Source organism: Octopus bimaculoides, chromosome 11 (genome assembly GCF_046866305.1).
Source record: "Octopus bimaculoides isolate indiv1 chromosome 11, ASM4686630v1, whole genome shotgun sequence".
Lineage (NCBI taxonomy): Eukaryota > Metazoa > Mollusca > Cephalopoda > Octopoda > Octopodidae > Octopus > Octopus bimaculoides.
The window spans coordinates 29,190,322-29,213,990 of record NC_142938.1 but is presented as its reverse complement, the minus strand read 5'-3'; the positions used below and the strand labels follow the sequence as shown (position 1 = coordinate 29,213,990).

At 36.2% G+C, this 23,669-nt stretch overlaps 1 protein-coding gene and 1 pseudogene across 1 annotated transcript; both read right to left on the bottom strand.

The window, feature by feature from the left end:
* Positions 1–8,123, bottom strand: part of LOC149133222 (UDP-glucuronosyltransferase 2A3-like) — a 10,284-nt pseudogene extending 2,161 nt beyond the window's left edge.
* Positions 8,124–8,643: 520 nt separating this feature from the next.
* Positions 8,644–23,669, bottom strand: LOC106873623 (UDP-glucuronosyltransferase 2C1). The gene is made up of 3 exons (XM_089359726.1): positions 23,537–23,669; positions 15,678–17,224; positions 8,644–9,225 (listed from the first exon to the last, which is right to left on the bottom strand). The coding sequence occupies exon 2, from the start codon at positions 17,204–17,206 to the stop codon at positions 15,689–15,691; it is 1,518 nt and encodes a 505-aa protein (XP_089215852.1). The 5' UTR covers positions 17,207–17,224; positions 23,537–23,669; the 3' UTR covers positions 8,644–9,225; positions 15,678–15,688.

Sequence of the window (23,669 nt, the reverse complement as noted above, 5' to 3'; positions counted from 1 at the left end):
AACCTGGCCGTAAAAATCATAATATTCCGAAAGTCTGTTTTTCCAGTTTCCAGTATGGGGTGGTGAGGCACAAAGAATAACATTTACTGCATTTTTGACTTTGAGAAGAAAATAGTTTTATAAATGTTCACTATCTAACAAAAATACATCGGCTAAGCAAATGAGCATTAAAAACACTAAAATATTCAGAACACTATTTCAGAAAATTACCTCCGTTCTCTTGAAGCATATAAAAGACAAATTTAGATGGATCAAAATGAGTAAAGATAAGGCAAATTTGTCTCTTCAATTCTCCAGAATTACATTTGACAAAAAACTTATATACATTAATATCTTGGTCACATGAAAGGGAATCATGGAAAAATGGTATAATATGAAATTAACGAATCTTGACTAAATCAAAAGACTCATCATAAAATAGTCTCTTCACGATCTGCTGGAGTGATTCTATGCAGAATTCTGGTTTAAGCATCCCATATAATTGGGGGCTATTTTTGAGAACTGTTCGCCACTCGTCGGTGTATCTGAACAAGACGTCCATATTTGTTTCATTTTCTCCGTTTTGTGCGTTTGTCCACCCTTAGATTTCTACTGAAGCAACAAACAGGCAATGAAGGCAAATGAAGCCCTCACCAGAAAACACGTTATGCTTAAAATAACAGCGAACGGTCTGGTACACAGAAATATGTTATTAGGACGACTTATCTGTTGCATACAATTTTTTTTCACTTTAAGTAAATTCCCGGGTAAACGTTTCGGATCTTTCTGATTTGACGGGCAACACTTTTCATTTATGTTTTATGTAGTGTTTTTGGTACCGAAACACTTTCAAACTTCGTATACTTGTATATTTTGTGTTATAGAACAGATAAAATTTTTGTATTCGAAGTTATTTCATGTTAAAAATTGTTTTATTTCGATAATTTCAACCAATCACTAACGTCTATTCAGTTGAATACAGTTACTGCTGTGGCGGTGTATATGGTATTAATCCCTAAGGGGAAAAAGCCATCAAAATACTTGAATATTGCCTGCACTTGTTATTGGAGCTGGCAGAATTATTAATGCATCTCCACCAAGTGCTTCATTTCCTAGAAATAGCAGCCAAATCTTCTTCAAATCAAACTCTACCATCATTTAGAAAATGTGTTGCTCAGTACACAGTACATAGAAAATTAGCGAAAAATTGTTGAACAGATTTCCAACAAATTCGGCAAAAATAATCAGTGGGTGAGTGGTTTGAAACGAGATTAACTTCAAACATACATAAATACAAACACAGATACGCACAGCGTAATTTATTATATAAACAATATATGCGTATAAATTACCATTTTTCTGTAATTTTGTCTGCTTCAAAAGAAAACAAACCAAAAAAACGGAAGGGAATAACATTCTTCTCACCGGCAAAAATAATTGTTTACAAAAACAGCAGTAACTGTATTCGGCTGAATAGACGTCAGCGATTGGTTGAAATTACAGAAATACGACAACTTTAACATGAAATAACTTGCGATGTACAATTTTTTGTTAAGAAAGCTTAGAGAAAAAATTGTTTTATATGACACATTCTACCAGTACCCCAAGTTTGAAAGTGTTTCGTTAAGAAAGCAAGTGTTGCCCGTCAAATCAGAAAGATCCAACGTTTCTAATATAAAGGCAAGCGACACCAGAAGCAAAAATAAGGAATATACACGCACAGTTAAATATAGAAGTGTAAAGCATAATTTATTACATAATCACTATAATAAACATGGTGTTGAATGGAATAATTCCCCGTTTGAACTTTTTTAATTGCATATATATGTGTGTGTGTGCGCCCGTGTGTGTGTGTGTGTGTGGTAGAAATCTACGGATACACAAACGCACAAAACGGTGAAAATGAAACAAATACGGACGACTTGTTCAGAAACACCCACGAGTGGGGAACAATTCTCCAAAATAGCTCCCCCAAAATTCCTATGTCCTCGGAATCTACATAGTCCGAGGTATATTTGTAGGGAATTTCATTAAAAAATATCCATTTTCTTGAAAGTTAACACGAATTGAAGTGGACTCCGGTGTGAATTGAAGTGCACTTTTGGACTATGTAGATTCCGAGGACATAGGAATTTGCGGGGAAAACAATTGGGGGCTATTTTTGAGAATTGTTCCCCACTCGTGGGTGTTTCTGAACAAGTCGTCCATATTTGTTTCATTTTCACCGTTTTGTGCGTTTGTGCATCCTTATATTTCTACCACATACACACACACACACACACACACACACACACACACACACGCACGCACACACACAGATGTATATATATATATATTATATATATATATATATATATATATATATATATATATATATATATATATATATATATATATATAATTTAAAAAGTTCAGACGGGGAATTATTCCATTCAATATCATATTTATTATAGAGATTATGTAACAAATTATGCTTTACACTTCTGTATTTAACTGTGCGTGCATATTCCTTATTTTTGTTTCTGGTGTCGTCTGCCTTTCTATTAGAAACGTTTACCTGGGAATTTACTTAAAGTGAAAAGGAAATTCTATGCAACAAATAAGTCGTCTTAATAACATATTTCTGTGTATCAGACCTTTAGCTAAAACACTTTCCCCCGAAAAATTTGTATATTAGAAATCTACATGATATAACACATATTCGTAGATAATTTCATTAAAAAAAATCTTTTTTTTCTGAAAGTTATGACCATCCAAAGTCGGTGGTGGAGACCCTTCAAAATGACATTTCTGTCTCCTTTTAGTAATTTTTTGTTTTCTTTCTTTCATTTTCTTTTTTTTTTCTTTTATTCGCTGTGTTCTTGTATTTCATTTTATCATTTTTTGGCATTTTCTTTTTTGTTTTATTACCAGCTCTTCTGCTATATTGCTACACTTTTCGTCAATTTACATAAAATATTCTCCTTCACAGGAAATAATTTACGTCTTCTCTCTGGAGTTCGAAGACACAAAGCAAAGCCATGATTAGTAATTGATAAAATATGCTCTTATGAACTAGTCTTGTTTCAAGAAGATTCGATAAGTAATATAATCGATAAAAAAAATGTATCAAATCATTCATAGCAAATTTTTGGATAAGCAGTACCGTGTCAAACATAGCACATAAAAAAAATATAGCATAAAGATATTAAACAGGCAATAAAAAATAAGCATTAATCAGATTAAATAACAAAAAGTATACATACATGCACACATACATACACACATGCATACATACATGCATGTGTGTATATATGTATGTGTGTGTGTGTATACATGCGTGTGTGTGCGTTTATGTGTGTGTGCATATGCTTTTTGATATTTAATTTCATGGTCTTGTTTCACGAAGAGTTCTTCAAATTTTCACCTATGTTAAATTCCTATCCCCACATAATGTAATATATTGGCGTAAGAGTAGCTGTATGGTAAGTAGCTTGCTTACGAACCACATGGCTCCGGGTTCAGTCCCACTGCATGGCACCTTCGGAAAGTGTCTTCTACTATAGACTCGGGCCGACCAAAGCCTTGTGAGTGGATTTGGTAGACGGAAACTGAAAGAAGCCCGTCGTGTGTATATATATATATATATATATGTGCGTGTGTGTGTGTGTGTGTGTGTGTGTGTGTGTGTGTGTGTGTGTGTGTGTGTGTGTGTGTGTGTATGTATGTGTGTATATGTATATGTTTGTGTGTCTGTGTTTGTCCCCCAACATCGCTTGACAACTGATGCTAGTGCGTTTACGTCCCCGTTACCTAGCGGTTCGGCAAAAGAGACCGATGAAATAAGTACTAGGCTTACAAAGAATAAGTCCTGGGGTTGATTTGTTCGATTAAAGGCGGTGCTCCAGCATGGCCACAGTCAAATGACTGAAACAAGTAAAAGAGTATGAAACGTAAAAAGCCACACAGTTGAAATGAACAAAATACAGAAAACGTTATTGATATGTCGGGTAGGTCACTACATACGTTTCAATAATCAATAATCGATAAATAACAAAAAGCATACACATGTACATACATATATACACACATGCATACATACATGCATATATATGTGTTTGCGTGTGCGTGTATACATACATACATATATATATATATATATATATATATATATATATATATATATATATATATATATATATATATATATATATATAGGTTTAATTTGTGTATACAAATTTAATTCGCGGTCCATGGGAAGAGCCGTTTTAACGATGCGTCCTGCCCAACTCTTCGAAACGCCGGTGTTAAAATGGGGGTAGCTGATGAAGGAAAATGTTTTCTATGTGGCTTGTGTGTTTTCTGTACTCTGGTTATTATTATTTTCTTGTCTACGTTTTGTTTGCAATGTCCTGTACCCAGATATGCACCTATATATACAGGTAGACGTAGGTATGCACATACCTGTACGTATATATGCATATACTCATTCATTATTTGTTTTATATATACATACTACATATATATATTTGCTTTTTGTTATTTAATCTCATGGGCAGACTTGTGTAGATAGAAAAACTGGACAAAAGGGAAATCAGTTGTAGTGTACACGAAAGAAAACTGCGCTGGTATAGACATGTGATTCATATGGATGGGGACATGTATATAAACAAATGCCAATGTTGAGGTCATTTGCGGAAAAGGTTTTTTCTCAGTAGCCGAAACCGTTACACTTAGCATGCATCCCTCATCTCTAATACTGTTTCCTTCATTCACACTTTACATTGCCCCCACCCCACATGACACACCAATTCACCACACTTCCACTACCATACATCTCTCAACCACTCTATGCACGCCTGCTGTCTCTCTTTCTCCTTTTCTCACAATCTTACAACCTATCAAATCATCTCTCTTTCTCTCAGTCTGCCTGTATGTCTCTCCCTCTCTCTCTTTCACTTTATCTCTCTCTCTCTCTCTCTCTCTCTCTCTCTCTCTCTCTCTCTCTCTCTCTCATTCTCTCCCTTTCTTTCCCTGTGTACCATATCAACATTACTATTCTGCTACTCTTCCCCCTCCCCACGCCATGCATAATTGGTCAACCTCACCCCTTATCCACCATTCACTACGTCATCCACCACCCTACACAATCTCTTCCACCCCTACGTAACCACTCAACACTTCTTCTTTCATTATATTCACTCCCTAAAGCGGCGAGCTGGCAGAATCGTTAGCACGCCGGGCGAAATGCTATTACGTTCTGAGTTCAAATTCCGCCGAGGTCGACTTTGCCTTTCATCCTTTTGGGGTCGATAATCTCCTTGTTTGTTCCCTCTGTGTTTAGCCCCTTGTGGACAATAAAGAAATAAGAAACGTTAGCACGCCGACCGAAATGCTTACTGGTATTTCTGAGTTCAAATTCCACCGAGTTCGACTTTGCCATTCATCCTTTCGTGGTCGATAAATTAATTTACCACTTGCGTACTGGGTTCGATCTAATCGACTGACCCTCTACTCAAAAATTTCGGGCCCTGTGCCTAGAGTTGAAAAGAATTATATTCACTCTCTTCCTTCCCATTACTCATTCTCCCATTCGCTTTTGCTAGCTCTACCGTTCTACTGCTTCCATTCGCTTCTACTCACCTTTTACTTTGAGAGTAGACACAGGCACTCCATCACCACTATCTTATCTCTTCCCCACTCCTCTCACTCACCTTCACCCAATCTCATAAAATATGAATACTCATGTGGTTTCACTACATCAAGAAGCCTGTTCTGTTCTGCCTCCTTTCGTCTTACTTTCACTTCTCATCTTTTAGCATAAAACCCGCCTCTCTCCAGGTTATCATTTTCCAGCTGCATTTTCATCTCACTAGTGCACGTGGCACGAAAAAGAGCGGTCAGTACACACTATAAAGGTGTTTTCGTTAGGAAGGGCATTTGCGTTAGGAAACCATGCTAAAACAGATAGAAGCGCATGATTCAATCCTTGGGTCTCGTAGTAGCTGTTAAATCCTCTAACTCATGCCAGCATAGAACATGAACGCTTATGATGATTATTATGATGATGATGTTCATGATAATAATCATGATAATTATCATGATAATCATGATAACGATATAAAGAAAAAATACATGAGCTCATCTATTAATATGTGTAGGTAAGAAGTGTTTAAACAGCAACGATTTCGGTTCCGTTCTTTGATATGGCAATGCAAACAGAATTCAAATTTCAACGATGTGAAATTAGACGTGAGGTAAAGGTGAAAAGGACATTAATTCTGATTTGATTATTGGACAAATGAGATTAATATTTCTGATTTTTAATTATAAGAGTGACAGTGAGGTGGCTGTGCAAATATTGAGAATAAACTTATATTATCAATGAATTGTAAAGGCTGTGAAACAATTAGTAAATTAATGAAACAGTTATATAGGGCATGGGTAGGCTCATTACATGAGACAAACGGCTGCATTATGTTGCAATATTTTTCTTCATATCATCAGATATGGATATACAAAAAAAAAAGACAAAGTATGCTTCCTGGGTTATTGCAGTTAGAACTTGATTTACATAAATCAAACAAAAAAAAAATATGATTTACATATTTGAGCTTACCAAAACATATTTTAGTCAATCTTCGTTTTCTTCTTGCAAAAAATAGTTCAACATTTTGTCCCAATTACACAGGTCAAATATATCAAAAGTAATGTTACTCCAAATATAGGAAATTCGTACAATTGACTCTCTTGACAAGGAGATTTTAGACGTTCTCCACCATATTTCAAGACGAGATCAATATAGTGGGCTGAATTCTTCGCTTTATATTCGGGCCGAGAGTGAAATATTTCACCAGATCTTTTAATTTTCTAAGAATATTTTAGTTTCCGTCAGTTCATTTATTTTCTCTATTAGTTCTTCTGGAGTAAAGTTATATATATCTAGGAACAAACCATATCCTTCATTGGTCACCAGAGTTATAATGCTGGTTTCCAAATAAGGATATTCCCAGCATTGGCACACCATGGAACAAAGCTTCACACTGGCCACTATTTACACAATGAGTAAGAAATAATTTAGTTTTAGGAAGACCAATCAGATCATTTTGTGGTACTCAATCACTTATATAGAAATATACATATATTCCAATGAGAAAATGATGTTTTGTTTGTTTCAATGCGTTTTGTATATTACTGCCAAATGACTCTACAACTATTCCTTTCGTAGACACATTTACGAATTTCATTAATTCATACTTCAAAAGCAACAAACGTTTTGTAGCCAGACCATCAACGTACCTTATGTTTGGAAGTTGTAGTAGCGGATGATCTAGAAGTATATCCTTTTCAATAAGAAAAACTTGTGCCTGATGTAGAACATCTGCGAATGAAATAGATTTGTCTTTCGCATATAGTTTAACGCTGTGTGAAGGTGCACCAATACGAGGAATGGTTAGTCTATGATGGCAGCCAAAGCACTTATTATCTTTTTTGAATATATCATCTTGCTCGATGATCCGACGAAACTGTTTGAGAAAACACTCCAAATCATTGGAATGCGATGAAGACTAGGAAGTATCTCAGATCCTCTGAGAACAAATGGAACTGACAATTGATATGATGCTATTGTAAGAAAATTTGCCGCAAATAGACCATTAATAACAGCTAAACTGGCATTAACCGCTCGCAATGATTCGATCCATTTCTCATCCTTTAGAATTCTAACACATATCAGAGGAACCAAAGTGAACACACTTCTTATCACATGTATTTGTTTTGATGTTATTTTCTGTTGTGCGTCAGAAAAGGTTTTACTAAATTCTGTGATCTCGACCATTTGAAGGATATTTATGTTTTGCTCATTTTGGAAAGTTTTAGTGAGATTTTATTATTTAGTATAAAATAGTTATTGTGTTCACACTTTGATAATTCGTTTGCTACAGAAGTCATTGGATTTACGAGGCTATAGAAAGGTAAAATATTTTTACCATTAACTATCGGTAAAAAAAAAATAACATTGTATAGCGCCGATATACTGATGAACATATTCTTCATTTTCCCCTGAATTTCTGGCCTCACAAAATAAACAGATTAAGTAAGGTAAACTGTAATTATTACTTAAAGGATAATATTGTGGTTATGTATTGGAATTTCCAATTAATTTTTTTTTTTTTTTACTTGTTTCAGTTATTAGACTGCGGTCATGCTGTGACACTGCCTTGACGAACATTTAATCGAACGAATGGACCACAGAACTTACTATTTTTAAAGTAAGGTACTTATTCCATAGGTCACTTTTACCGACCCGCTATATTAAGTCAACCAAACGAAAAGTAAAAAAGACAGTGGTCACAGTTGAAGTCTCTTTTTCGCATGAAAGCTGTCCTCTGATAAACATAAACAACTTTTATGACTGTCTGCCCACGCTATACTATGACACACTATGCCTGTGGATTAACTTTGAACACACCAACGAAAACTACAAAGAGTTTTGTTCAAAATGAGTCAAGCCTATCAAAATTAAAACTGCAACAAAGCATTTAAACCTTCACTTAGTAATTGATATAAGCGGATTCTTCTCTATACGAAAATGACATAACAAGTTGCAGGAAATCTTAACAATTTCGTCGAGGAAAACAGAGTGGAAGGAGACGGAAATATTGTACAATAAAATATAACAGCTAGTAAGGGCTTAAAATGAATATATTTATTACAAAATGAATAAGCAATTTATTAGAAATTTTGATAAACAGAACAGATTAAACATCTTCTTTTGATTATAAGAAAAATAATGGCCCTGTACTTTGACACGTGTTGTTTTCAGTGAAAGTGTTTATGTTTAATACGGAGATTCTATAAAATGTTTCAAGCAAAAAGAAAATACAATAAACTATATGACGTAAATCTTTAAAATCTACACCACATAAATATATCTACAGAAAATTTCCAAATTTCAATTGATTTTTTTTAAAATAAAATGTTTTTAACCTTCATTTACATACACCAAAAATCTGCCGTGATTTTTTTACATTGTTTGAAATTATCAAAGAAATTATTTTAGTCAGTCTTCGTTTTTTTCTTGCAACAAAACGAGAAACATTTTTTCACACTTAGATATATTAAATATATCAAAAATAATATTGCAGCAAATATAGGAACCAATACATCGATCATTAAAAATTCATACAATCGACTCTCTTGACATGGAGATTTTAGATATTCTCCACCGTATTTCAAGATGTGATCAATATGGCGGGTTGATTTGACCTAAAAAAAAGAAAAGATTTAGAAAGACATATGAATAAATTTGTGATTATATATTCGAATGATATTTGCGATGAAAAGAAAGCAACTTGTGTCTTATGACTGTCTGACCTCATCAATGCCAAAGATATGGTAGCAAATCTGTATAGTAACTTCGACACACTAACCAATTTATTTAGAGCTTTATTAGAAATGGTTCATGTATATATTTTTAAACAGCAACAAAGCACATAACTACCTTAGTACTAATTAATATGACCATAGAATTAATAGAACCATATTTCTGTACAAATACAGAAATATATATATCAAATGATGCTTCTGGATCAGAAGCATAAATATATACAAACCTCATACATAGATGCATGCGCGTGCATATATACATTGATATACGTAAATGTGTACATTAGATAAATAGATAGATAGATAGATAGATAGATAGATAGATAGATAGATAGATAGATAGATAGATACATACATACATACATACATACATACATACATACATACATACATACATGCTGAGATTCCCTTCGGTCATGACTGACCATGGAATTGCACCTAGAAAGTTACCCACCCGGGCACAGGTCCAGGCAAGGGTGTTTATGGAAGACTAGCAGTCACCCATACATACCGGTCTCCCCTCTCCACGCCACCAATGTTATCCAAGGGAAAGGCAAAGACCGATACAGCTTGGTACCTCTGACGTCGCAACTCATTTCTACAGTTGAGTGAAATAAAGTGTCTTGCTCAAGAACACAACACGCAGCTCGGTCCGGGATTCGAACTCACAACCTCACGATCGTAAGCTCGACGCTAACCACTGAGCCATGTGCTTTCACATACACACATACATGCATACATACATACATATATACATACATACATACATACATACATACATACATACACACACACACGCATATATACGTTAGCATAAATGCATATGTAATTATATACATATATGTGGGGGGTGTATGTATGTATATATATATATACATACATACATACAATTTTCAACATCTATTATCTTATGTCAAAATAACATTTCTGTCTCTTTTTAGTAATTCTTCGTTTCTTCTTTTTTTCTTTTTTACTTTAATTCACTTTGTTCTTGGAGTTCATTTTACCAATTTTCGGCATTATGTTTTTCGTTTTATCACCTGCTCGTCTGATATATTGCTACTCTTCTTTTCGGTTTACATAAATTATGTTGTTATATGGTTGTTGGGAAAAGAGGGAAAATTATAAACCACACTATCAACTACTCCATCAACGATTGACTGTTTCCTATATATCTGACGAATAATGTTATAATGTTATTATAGAGATTATGTAATAAATTATGCTTTACACTTCTATGTTATAGGTGAATAAAAACATATCTTACAATAGCACCTGTAAGAAAACACCTGTCACTAAAGAATATTACAGCCGAATGAACAAAATTTTGACCTCAGAATTCTCTGCATTCAATAAAACAGTGGCCCACAATGTGTTTGTGGTGCTAGTACTCATACCCACATTTTGGCAGCTTGATTGGACATTTGATGAGATCCGAGCCATTGATGTCAAAACCCGAAAAATACTGACAAGCACAAATAATTTCTTTCCACATAAATAGTGACGTAGACTGCTTGTAACTAAAACGATAACAAGGCGTCAGAGGCTTAACAGCGATCCAAAATACATTTGACTTTTGTATCATATCCCTTCGGCAACATCCTTTAACCATCAAGTGTCGAAATGCATCCCTTGATCAAGTTTGCATACATGAGGTTGATAACATCATACGAGTTGGAAGGTAGCTCACTGAGCAACGCTCTTTGATAACATAGAATACATGACCAAAGAAGTCGCACGACTCCACCGCAACGTATCATCAGATGAAACGATGAGCCTGTATGAGCAGAAGACCATGCATATATATGTTAGTAGAAAGCTCCAAGATGATACTAACACTAATCATCAAAGCAGTCTATCATGGACCAATAGTAGGATTACTACTTCTTACTTTGAAGGGAATGCGTTTGCAATCAGGGAAAAGGAACATCAACCAAGTTCCCGATGCACAAAAGGGATAGAGGTGCAAGAAAAGCAGTAAAATATGACAACCGATGCAGACTTTGTGGAATTAACACCAAAGATATCACCGACATCATAAGCAGTTGTCTGAAAATTTCATCACGGTATCATCTACCGATGAGACATGATGCTGCAGCTGGGGCATTATAATGAAATGTTTTATAAGGCTGGAAAGATAACAACAAGTTGATCAGATATAGGTGGAATTTTTCAATTCTTCAAAACGTACTTAGACATATGTTTACAACCCCTGAAAATTTCAGACCTAGAGTTCAGTGATGAGTTAGGGATCTTGGATCTGAAAAGGAGCTGAGTTCTTTCAGCTGAACATATTTTACATTTATTTGGTCCATTAAAATAAGTGTGGATTTTTCAATTACCTTTCACTTAATCACATGTGGTGTTGCATTAGATATCAAACCCCATACGTGACTATCCAACTCAGTAATGAATAGCAAAGCAATTTTTAATTTCTCCTTCTTAGCCACCCCATGCCCTCCAGCTGCCTCTCTCTCCCCTTTCCCTACACTCTTACAACCTGTCAAATCATCACTTTCTCTAACCGCCTTTCTCTCTCTAACTTTCTCTCTCTTTCTCGCTTCCTTACCTTGTATACCGAACCAATATTACTGTTCTGCTGCTCTTCCCCTCCCCACCGCCATGCATAATTGGTCACCCTCACCCTTTATCCACCATTTACTACAGCATTCACCACGCTTCCCAATTTCTTCCACCCTTTTATGAACACTCAACGTTTCTTCTTTCATTATAGTCACTCCCTTCCTTCTCATTACTCATTCTCCCATTCACTTTTGCTAGATCTACCGTTCTGCTGCTTCCATTCACTTTTACTCACCTTTTACTTTGAAAGAAGACACGGGCAACCCATCACCACTATTTTATCTCTTCTCCGCTCCACCCGATCACCTCCACCCAATCTTATCAATAATAATAATGCGCTTAGTTGTAGTTGTTTCTTTCCTTACCTGCGGTGTGTGTCACATTTACTTCAAAGGAAGAAATCAGTGGCAAAGCAAAAAAGAGGAGGACAGAGGAAGTAAGAAAGAAAGAGTGAAAAATGGAGAGTGAGAGAGATAAAGAGAGAGAGTGATAGAGACAGTGAGTGCTGACGGCGTTCGTTTTGTGTTTTTAAATGTTTCAGAGAGGAAGTGAGAAAGAGAGAGAGTGAGAAGGAGAAATAGAGTGAAAGAGACAGTGAGTGGTGACGGAGAGAGTGAGAGAGGAGAGAGAGTGAAAGAGAAATAGAGAGTGATAGAGAAAGTGAGAGTGAGAGAGAAAGAGAGAGTAAGAGAGAAAGAGAGGGAGTGAGAGGTGACGGCTTTCGTTTTGTATTTTTAAATGTTTATCACATCGCAAGAAAAGTACATACATAGATCGAAACAAAAGTTGATACATAGATACATAAACACATTGTTAAATTAAAAGCGGGAGAGAGGAAGGACACAGATGAAATGAAAGAAAAAGAGAGAAAGTGAGAGAGACAGTAGATACATAGATGGAAAAGAAAGTTGATACATAGATACGTAGACGCTGCAAATATTGGACGTCACTTTCACGAGGATAAATTTAATTCGGAAATGGCTGAGTACTCCACAGACATGCATATCATTAACGTAGTTGTCAAGGTGAATCAGCCTCACACAGAATGTGTCAATATTGACCCCTTTCAATTACAGCTACAACTCATTTTGGCTAGCTGAGTGGCTATCTAGTAAGATAAACCTTCAAGTGTTTCAAAGAAAACGAAACAAGATCCTATATAGAGGTAGGAACATCTTTTAAGTCGTTAGGGTCACTATGGGTATTAATCCGGTCCTAACAGCGATATTTGTGGGTCTCACAGATCTGGAGGCCAAGCCCCCAGTTAAACACCGATGCGCTGGCTATTGGTATCAAACTGAGCGTGAGCCGAGGGCGAATACACGACGGAATAGCAATTATTTCGTCGTAGCTTTCACTGTTTATACTAAACACATGACGTTTTTGCCTTACGATATGAAACATTTCCTTTCTCAATCTTTTTCAAAACTGGCACTCCGTCGGTTACGACGACGAGGTTCCTGTTTATCTGATCAGCAGAACAGTCTGCTCGTAAAATTAACGCACAAATGACTGAGTACTCCACAGATATGCATACCATTTACATTGTTCTCAGGGAGATTCAGCTTCACGCAGAATGTGCCATGGCTGACACCTTTGAATTACAGCAACAACTCATTCTCGCCAGTCGTGTGAACTGCAGCAAGGTGATGTAGGGTGACTTGCACAAGAACACGGCGCGCCGCCGAGGATCGTACTCATGACCTTACGATTGTGGGCCGAATATCCTTAACCACTGAACCACTCACCATCACACTCTTAACCGTAGAAGAAAGCATTGAAGGGATAGAGTCAGGGAAAGGAAAGCCTCAGTCATTTAAAATGACAATTAGACTGAAATTCAGACGATCTTTTCTAGCAATTTTACTTTTAACAACGAAGAAAAAGTGAAAGACATTTAGTAACGAATAGAGGAGAAAATATTTAAGGTATTTAGGTTTTTATTCTGAGAGTTCTAGAACGATCAAGTGTTAGTTCTCCCTTCTTTCCTCCACCCCCGGTATTTATTCGCATTCTTTCATAGTTCTTCATGTCTTTTAGTTTCGAAGAAGTTGTTTTTTTTATTTTTATTTTTTTTAAGGCACGTTTAATGTTTTCTCTACCAAATACAAACGAGCACCCCTCACTAATTTCCTTTATTATTTTTCATACAAAAACTAATGCAAATTTCGAACGTGGTATAGTTGTGAAAAAATCGCAGAAAATTGAGTAACACCCCCTACAAAATAGATGGGGGAGAAAAGTTGCCAACAGGTGGCTACAGAAAATTCAACTTTTTACATTATAGTGTCTTCTACTGTAGCCTCGTGAGTGAATTTGGTAGACGAAAACTGATAGGTATGTATGTGCGTGTGTATGTGTGTTTGTGTGTGTCTATATTTGTCTCTCCCACACCATTGTTTGACAACCGATGTTGGTGTGTTTGCGTCCTCGGAACTTAGCTGTTAGGCAGAAAAGGCCGATAGATTAATCACCAGGTTTACAGGAGATAAGTGCAGGAGTCGATTTCTTCGACTAAACGGCGGTGCTCCAGCTTGACCACCGACAAGTTATTGAAACAAGTAAAAGACTACCAGAAGAACGTTCCGTGGCACTAAACCAAGAATGTTCTTTTAATATGTACAATGCATTTTGAGACTAAATAGTAATTCAGTTTACGTTTGAGTAACTGAGGTATTTTGGTTGGATTATAAAGTTATCGGTTTTACACTTCTTTCTATATTCTGTAACTGTTACAATACACAAACATTTCTCACGGCACCAGAAATCAATTTACAGATGCTTATATTTTTTATGTTTACCGTGAAATTTTCACGTGTCCAGCTAGTAAAATATGAATTGTCATGTGCTCATACTACATCAAGAAACCTGTTCTGTTCTGCCTCCTTTCGTCTTACTTTCACTTCTCATCTTTTAGCATAAAATCCGCCTCTCTTCGGGTTATCATTTTCCAGCTGCATTTTCATCTCACTAGTGCACGTGGCACAAAAAAAGCAACCAGTACACACTGCAAAGGTTTTGTATTTAGGAAGGGCATTTACGTTAGGAAACAATGCCAAAACAGATAGAAGCGCACAATTTAATCCTTGGGTCTCGTAGTAGCTGTCAAGTTTTCCAACTAGTACCAGATATGAGAATGCAAACAGAATTCAAATGTTAACGATGTGAAGTGAAATTAGACGTTAGATAAAGGGGAAAAGGACAATGATTCTGATTTGATTCTTGGACAAATGAGACTAATATTTCTGATTTTTAATTATAAGAGTGACAGGGAGGTGGCTGTGCAAATATTTAGAATAAACTTATTTTATCAATGAATTGTAAAGGCTGCGAAAAAATTAGTAAACAGTTATATAGGTACGTAACTGTTTCATTAATTTACTAATTTTTCACAGCTTTTACAATTCACTGATGATGTAAGTTTATTCTAAGTATTTTCACAGCCACCTCTCTGTCACTCTTATGTATGTTCATTACATAAGACAAACGGCTGCATTAGGCTGCGTTATTTTTCTATATATCATCAGGATGGGAGTCCGTTGGACACTGGATATACAATGTCACTTTATCTGGGAAAATTACATATAAAAACAATCAGCGGGTGTTGGTTTACAAAAGCTGAAGATAAATTACGATGCAAATTAAAATTTCTATACGAAAACAAAATTATGCTTTCAGGGTTATTGCAGTTAGATCTTGATTTACATAAAGCAAAACAAAAGAGGTATGATTTACATATTTGAGCTTACCGAAACATAATTTAGTCAGTCTTCGTTTTCTTCTTACAAAAGATAGTTAAACATTTTTTCCCAATTAGACAGGTCAAATATATCAAAAGTGATATTACTACAAATATAGGAGCCAATACATCGATCATGAAAAATTCATACAATCGACTCTCTTGACATGGAGACTTTAGATATTCTCCACCGTATTTCAAGATGTGATCAATATGGCGGGCTGATTTCTTCGATGGATATTCGGGTCGGGAGTGGAATATTTCACTAGCTCTTTTAATTTTCTCAGAATATGTTTTATTTTCAATCAGTTCTTTTATTTTCTCTATTAATTCCTTCGGGGTAAAGTTCTCTATATCTAGTGACAATCCGTATCCTTTCTCGGTCATTCTGCGAGAGTTATAAAATTGGTCTGTAAATAAAGGTATTCCCAGCATTGGCACACCATGGAACAAAGCTTCAAATTGACCGCTATTTCCACAATGAGTAACAAATAATTTAGTTTTAGGATGGCCAAGCAGATCATTTTGTGGTACCCAATCACTGATATAAATATTCTTATGAGAAAATGATGTTTTCTTCTGTCTCCACACAACATCATATTTTATTTGTTTCAATGCGCTCTGTAGCTTTTCTAGCTGAACAGCAGGGAAATCATTGATATTACTGCCAAATGACACCACAACTATTCCATTCGTGGAAGCATTTACGAAATTCAATAACCCTCCCTTCAAAGGCAATGAATGTTTTGCTGCCAGGCCACCAACATATCTTACATTTGGAAGTTGGGGCAGCGGATAATCTAGAAGTACATCTTTTTCAATAAGAAAAAACTGTGCCTGGTGTAGCAAATCTATGAATGAAATATCAGGTTTGTCTTTCGCATATGTTTTGACACTGTGTGTAGGTGCTCCAATAGAAAGAATAGTGTAGTCTACAATAGCAACCAAAGTACTTATTAACTTTTCTGAATATGTCATTTTATCGGAGGATGACAGGAAGCTGTTTGGAAAAATACTGGGGTTCCATGGAATACGATGAAGACTAGGAAGTATCTCAGATCCTGTCAGAACAAACGGAATTGACAATTTATAAGCAATTATTGTAAGACAGTTTGTCACAAATAATCCATTAATAACAGCTAAACTAGCATTCACTGCTCTCATCATTTCAATCGATTTTTCATCCCTTAGAATTCTCTCGCACACTGGAGGGAATAAATTTAGGGCCTTTTTCATCACGAATACTCTTCTACATTCTTGCTTCTCTGAAGCACTGCGAATTTCTTCAATTTCTGGTATCTCATTCATTGGAAGGATATTTATGTTCTGTTCCTTTTGGAAAGTTTTCGTGAGTTCTTTATTTAGTATAAAATAGTTATTATGTCCATACTTTGATAATTCGTTTGCTATAGAAATCATTGGATATACATAACTGTAAGCAGGCCATGCTATGTATAAAATATTTTTACTGTTGACTCTTTCTAGACGTACAATGATGCATAGCACCATTAAACAGAAAAACAGATTCTTCTCTATCATTTTTCAGGAGGTGTTGACCTAAAAAAAAGAGAAAAGATATAGAAAGACATATGAATAAATTTGTGATTATATATTCGAATGATATTTGCGATGGAAGGAAAGCAACTTGTGTCTTATGACTGTCTCACCTCATCCGTCACCACAATGCCAAAATTATGGTAGCAAATTTGTATAGTAACTTCGATACACTAACCAAACTATTTAGAGCTTTATTAGAAATGGTTTATGCATATCTTTTAAACAGCAACAAAGCACATAACTACCTTAGTACTAATTAATATATCCATAGAATTAATAGAACCATATTTCTGTACAAATACAGAAGCATAAATATATACAAACCTCATACATAGATGCATGCGTGTGCATATATACATTGATATACGTAAATGTGTACATTAGATAAATAGATAGATAGATAGATAGATAGATAGATACATACATACATACATACATACATACATACATACATACATACATACATACATACATACATGCTGAGATTCCCTTCGGTCATGACTGACCATGGAATTGCACCTAGAAAGTTACCCACCCGGGCACAGGTCCAGGCAAGGGTGTTTATGGAAGACTAGCAGTCACCCATACATACCGGTCTCCCCTATCCAAGCCACCAATGTTATCCAAGGGAAAGGCAAATGCTGATACAGCTTGGTACCTGTGACGTCGCGACTCATTTCTACAGTTCAGTGAAATAGAGCAACGTGAAATAAAGTGTCTTGCTCAAGAACACAACACGCAGCTCGGTCCGGGATTCGAACTCACAACCTCACGATCGTAAACTCGACGCTCTAACCACTGAGCCATGTGCCTTCACATACACACATACATACATACATACATACATACGCATATATACGTTAGTATATATGCATATGTAATTATATACATATATGTGGGGGGTGTATGTATGTATATACATACATACATATATACATACATACATACATACAATTTTCAACATCTATTATTTTACGTCAAAATAACATTTCTGTCTCTTTTTAGTAATTCTTCGTTTCTTCTCTTTTTCTTTTTTACTTTAATTCACTTTGTTCTTGGATTTCATTTTACCAATTTTCGGCATTATGTTTTTCGTTTTAACACAAGCTCGTCTGAATATTGCTACTCTTCTTTTCGGTTTACATAAATTATGTTGTTATATGGTTGTTGGGAAAAGAGGGAAAACTATAAACCACACTAGCAACTACTCCATCAATGATTGACTGTGTCCCATATATCTGACAAATAATGTTATAGGTTTCTAGGGGTGAATGAAAACATATCTTACAATGACACCTGTAACAAAACACCTGTCACTAAAGAATATTACAGCCCAATAAAGAAAATTTGGACGTCAGAACTCTTTGCATTCAATGAAACATTGGCCCACAATGTGTTTGCAGTGCTAGTACTCATACCCATATTTTGGCAGCTTGATTGGACACTTGATGAGATCTGAGCCATTGATGTCAAAACCCGAAAAATACTGACAAGCACAAATCATTTCCACATAAATAGTGACGTAGACCACCTCTTCCAAAAATGAAAACAAGGCGGCAGAGGCTTAACATTGATCCAAAATACATTTGACTGTTGTATCATATCCCTTCGGCAACATCCTTTAATCACAAAGTGTCGAACTGCATCCCTTGATCAAGTTTGCATACATGAGGTTGATAACATCATAAGAGATGGAAGGTAGCTCATCGAGCAACGCTCTGTCATAACCTAGAATACATGACCAAATATGTCGCACGACTCTACCGCAACATATCATCATATGAAAGGATGAGCCTGTATAAGCAGAAAACCATGCATGGATATACTAGTAGATAGCTCCAAGATGACAGTAACATTAATCATCAAAGCAGTCTATCATGGACCAATAGCACGATTACTACTTTCCACTTTGAAGGGAATGCGTTTGCAATCAAGGAAAAGGAACATCAACCAAGTTCCCGATGCACAAAAGGGATAGAGGTGCAAGAAAAGCAGTAAAATGTGACAACCGATGCAGACTTTGTGGAATTAACACCAAAGATATCACCGACATCATAAGCAGTTGTCTGAAAATTTCATCACGGTATCATCTACCGATGAGACATGATGCTGCAGCTGGGGCATTATAATGAAATGTTTTATAAGGCTGGAAAGATAACAACTAGTTGATCAGATATAGGTGGAATTTTTCAATTCTTCAAAACGTACTTAGACATATGTTTACAACCCCTGAAAATTTCAGACCTAGAGTTCAGTGATGAGTTAGGGATCTTGGATCTGAAAAGGAGCTGAGTTCTTTCAGCTGAACATATTTTACATTTATTTGGTCCATTAAAATAAGTGTGGATTTTTCAATTACCTTTCACTTAATCACATGTGGTGTTGCATTAGATATCAAACCCCATACGTGACTATCCAACTCAGTAATGAATAGCAAAGCAATTTTTAATTTCTCCTTCTTAGCCACCCCATGCCCTCCAGCTGCCTCTCTCTCCCCTTTCCCTACACTCTTACAACCTGTCAAATCATCACTTTCTCTCACCGTCTCCCTCTCTCACTCTCACTCGCTCTCTCTCTCTCTCTCTTTCTCTCTCTCTCTCTCTCTCTCTCTCTCTCTCTCTCTCTATCTATCTCTCTCTCTCTATCTCTCTCTCTCTCTCTTCCTTACCTTGTATACTGAACCAACATTACTGTCCTGCTGCTTTTCCCCTCCCCACCGCCATGCATAATTGGTTACCCTCACCCTTTTTCCACCATTTACTACGTTATTCACCACCCTACCCAATTCTTTCCACCCCTATATAAACACTCATCATGTCTTCTTTCATTATATTCACTCCCTTCCTTTTGCAAACTCTACCGTTCTGCTGTTTCCATTCACTTCTACTCACCTTTTACTTTGAGAGTAGACACGGGCAACCCATCACCACTATTTTATCTCTTCTCCGCTCCACCCGATCACCTCCACCCAATCTTATCAATAATAATAATGCGCTTAGTTGTGGTTGTTTCTTTCCTTACCTGCGGTGTGTGTCACACTTACTTCAAAGGAATAAATCAGTGGCAAAGCAAAAAAGAGGAGGACAGAGGAAGTAAGAAAGAAAGAGTGAAAAAGGGGAGTGAGAGAGAGAGAGAGAGTGAGAGAGAAAGAGAGAGTGAGAGAGAAAAAGAGAGTAAGAGAGAAAGAGAGGAAGTGAGAGAGTGACGGCTTTTGTTTTGTATTTTTAAATGTTTATCACATCGCAAGAAAAGTACATACATAGATCGAAACAAAAGTTGATACATAGATACATAAACACATTGTTAAACTAAAAGCGGGTGAGAGGAGGGACAAAGATGAAATGAAAAAAAAAGAGAAAGTGAGAGAGACAGTAGATACATAGATGGAAAAGAAAGTTGATACATAGATGCGTAGACACTGCAAATATTGGACGTCACTTTCACTTTTCGTTACCACACGAGGATAAGTTTAATTCGCAGGTGACTGTGTACTCCACAGACTTGCATATCATTAACGTAGTTGTCAAGGAGAATCAGCCTCACACAGAATGTGACAATGCTGACCCCATTCAATTACAGCTACAACTCATTTTTGGCTAGCTATGTGGTTATCTAGTAAGATAAACTTACAAGCGGTTGAAAGAAAATTAAATAAGATCCTATATAGAGGTAGGAAAATCTTTTTAGTCGTTAGGGTCACTATGGGTGTTAATCCGGTCCTTACAGCGATATTTGTAGGTCTCACTGATCTGGAGGCCAAGCCCCCAGTTAAACACCGATGCGCTGGCTATTGGTATCAAACTGAGCGTGAGCCGAGGGCGAATACACGACGGAATAGCAATTATTTCGTCTTAGCTTTCACTGTTTATACTAAACACATGACGTTTATGCCATACGATATGAAACATTTCCTTTCTCACTCTTTTTCAAAACTTGCACTCCGTCGGTTACGACGACGAGGTTCCTGTTTATCTGATCAGCAGAACAGTCTGCTCGTAAAATTAACGCACAAGTGACTACATACCATTTACATAGTTCCCAGGGAGATTCAGCTTCACACAGAATGTGCCATGGCTGACCCCTTTGAATTACAGTAACAACTCATTCTTGCCAGTTGAGTGGACGGCAGCAATGTGAAGTGGGGTGCTTTGCTCAAAAAATAAAGCACGCCGCCGAGGATCGTACTCATGACCGTACGATCGCGGGCCGAATACCCCTTACCACTGAACCACTTGCTTTCACTCTCTTAACCGTAGAAGAAAGCATTGAAGGGATAGAGTCAGGGAATGGAAAGCCTCAGTCATTTAAAATGACAATTAGACTGAAATTCAGACGATCTTTTCTAGCAATTTTACTTTTAACAACGAAGAAAAAGTGAAAGACATTTAGTAACGAATAGAGGAGAAAATATTTCAGGTATTTAGGTTTTTATTCTGAGAGTTCTAGAACGATCAAGTGTTAGTTCTCCCTTCTTTCCTCCACCCCCGGTACTTATTCGCATTCTTTCATAGTTCTTCATGTCTTTTAGTAGCGGGGAAAAGACAAAGTTGCTACAGGAAATCCGACTTTTTACATTATAGAGTGTGTTCTACTATAGCCTCGTGAGTGAATTTGGTAAACGAAAACTGATATATGTGTGTGTGCGTGTGTGTGTGTGTGTGTGTGTGTGTGTGTGTGTGTGTGTGTGTGTGTGTGTGTGTGTGTGTGTGTGTCTATGTTTGTCCCTTCCCCACCATTGCTTGACAACCTATGTTCGTGTTTGCGTCCTCGGAACTTAACTGCTAGGCAAAAGAGATTAATAGGTCAAGAACCAGGCTTACAGGGAATAAGTCCAAGAATCGATTTCTCCGACGAAAGGGCGGTGCTCGCTTAACCTTCAAAGTGGGAAAGTAGTAATCCTGCTATTGATCTATGATAGACTGTTCTGATGATTAATGTTACTGTCATCTTGGAGCTTTCTACTAACATATATATGCATGGTCTTCTGCTCATACAGGCTCATCGTTTCATCTGATGATACGTTGCGCTTGAGTCGTGCGGCTTCTTTGGTCATGTATTCTAGGTTATGACAGAGTGTTGCTCAATGAGCTAACTTCCAACACTTCTTTCTATATTCCGTAACTGTCACAATACACAAACATTTCTCACGGCACCAGAAATCAATTTACAGATGCTTATATTTTTCATGTTTTCTGGGAATTTTTCACGTGTCTAGTTAGTAAAATATGAGTTGTCATGTGCTCATACTACATCAAGAGACCTGTTCTGTTCTGCCTCCTTTCGTCTTACTTTCACTTCTCATCTTTTAGCATAAAAACCGCATTTCTTCGGGTTTTCATTTTCCAGCTGCATTTTCATCTCACTAGTGCACGTGGCATGAAAAACAGCAACCAGTACACACTATAAAAGTTGTGCGTTAAGAAGGGCATTTGCGTTAGGAAACAATGCCAAAACAGATAGAAGCGCACAATTCAATCCTTGGATTTCGTAGTAGCTGTCCAGTTTTCCAACTAATGCCAGCATAGAACATGAACGTTCAATGATGATTATTATGATGATAATGATCATGATAATGATCATGTGATCATGATAATGCTATAAAGAAAAAATATATAAACCCATGTATTAATATGTATAGGTAAGAAGTGTTTAAACAGCAACGATTTCGGTTCCGTTCTTTGATATGGCAATGCAAACAGAATTCAAATTTCAACGATGTGAAATGAAATTAGACGTTAGATAAAGGGGAAAAGGACAATAATTCTGATTTGATTATTGGACAAATGAGACTGATATTTCTGATTTTTAATTATAAGAGTGACAGAGAGGTGGCTGTGCAAATATTTAGAGTAAACTTATTTTATCAATGAATTGTAAAGGCTGTGAAAAAATTAGTAAATTAATTAAACAGTTATATAGGTACGTAACTGTTTCATTAATTTACTAATTTTATCACAGCTTTTACAATTCACTGATGATATAAGTTTATTCTCAATATTTGCACAGCTACCTCTCTGTCACTCTTATGTATGTTCATTACATAAGACAAATGGCTGCATTAGGCTGCAATATTTTTCTCCATATCATCAGGATGGGAGTCCGTTGGACACAGGATATACAATGTCACTTTATCTGGGAAAATTACATATAAAAACAATCAGCGGGTTTTGGTTTACAAAAGCTGAAGATAAATTACGATGCAAATTAAAATTTCTATACAAAAACAAAATTATGCTTTCTGGGTTATTGCAGTTAGATCTTGATTTACATAAAGCAAAACAAAAGAGGTATGATTTACATATTTGAGCTTACCGAAACATAATTTAGTCAGTCTTCGTTTTCTTCTTACAAAAGATAGTTAAACATTTTTTCCCAATTAGACAGGTCAAATATATCAAAAGTGATATTACTACAAATATAGGAACCAATACATCGATCATGAAAA

What these genes read in the sequence shown, in the direction of transcription:
- LOC106873623 (XM_089359726.1), bottom strand. Translation starts at nt 17,206, where the DNA reads ATGATAGAGAAGAATCTGTTTTTCTGTTTAATGGTGCTATGCATCATT.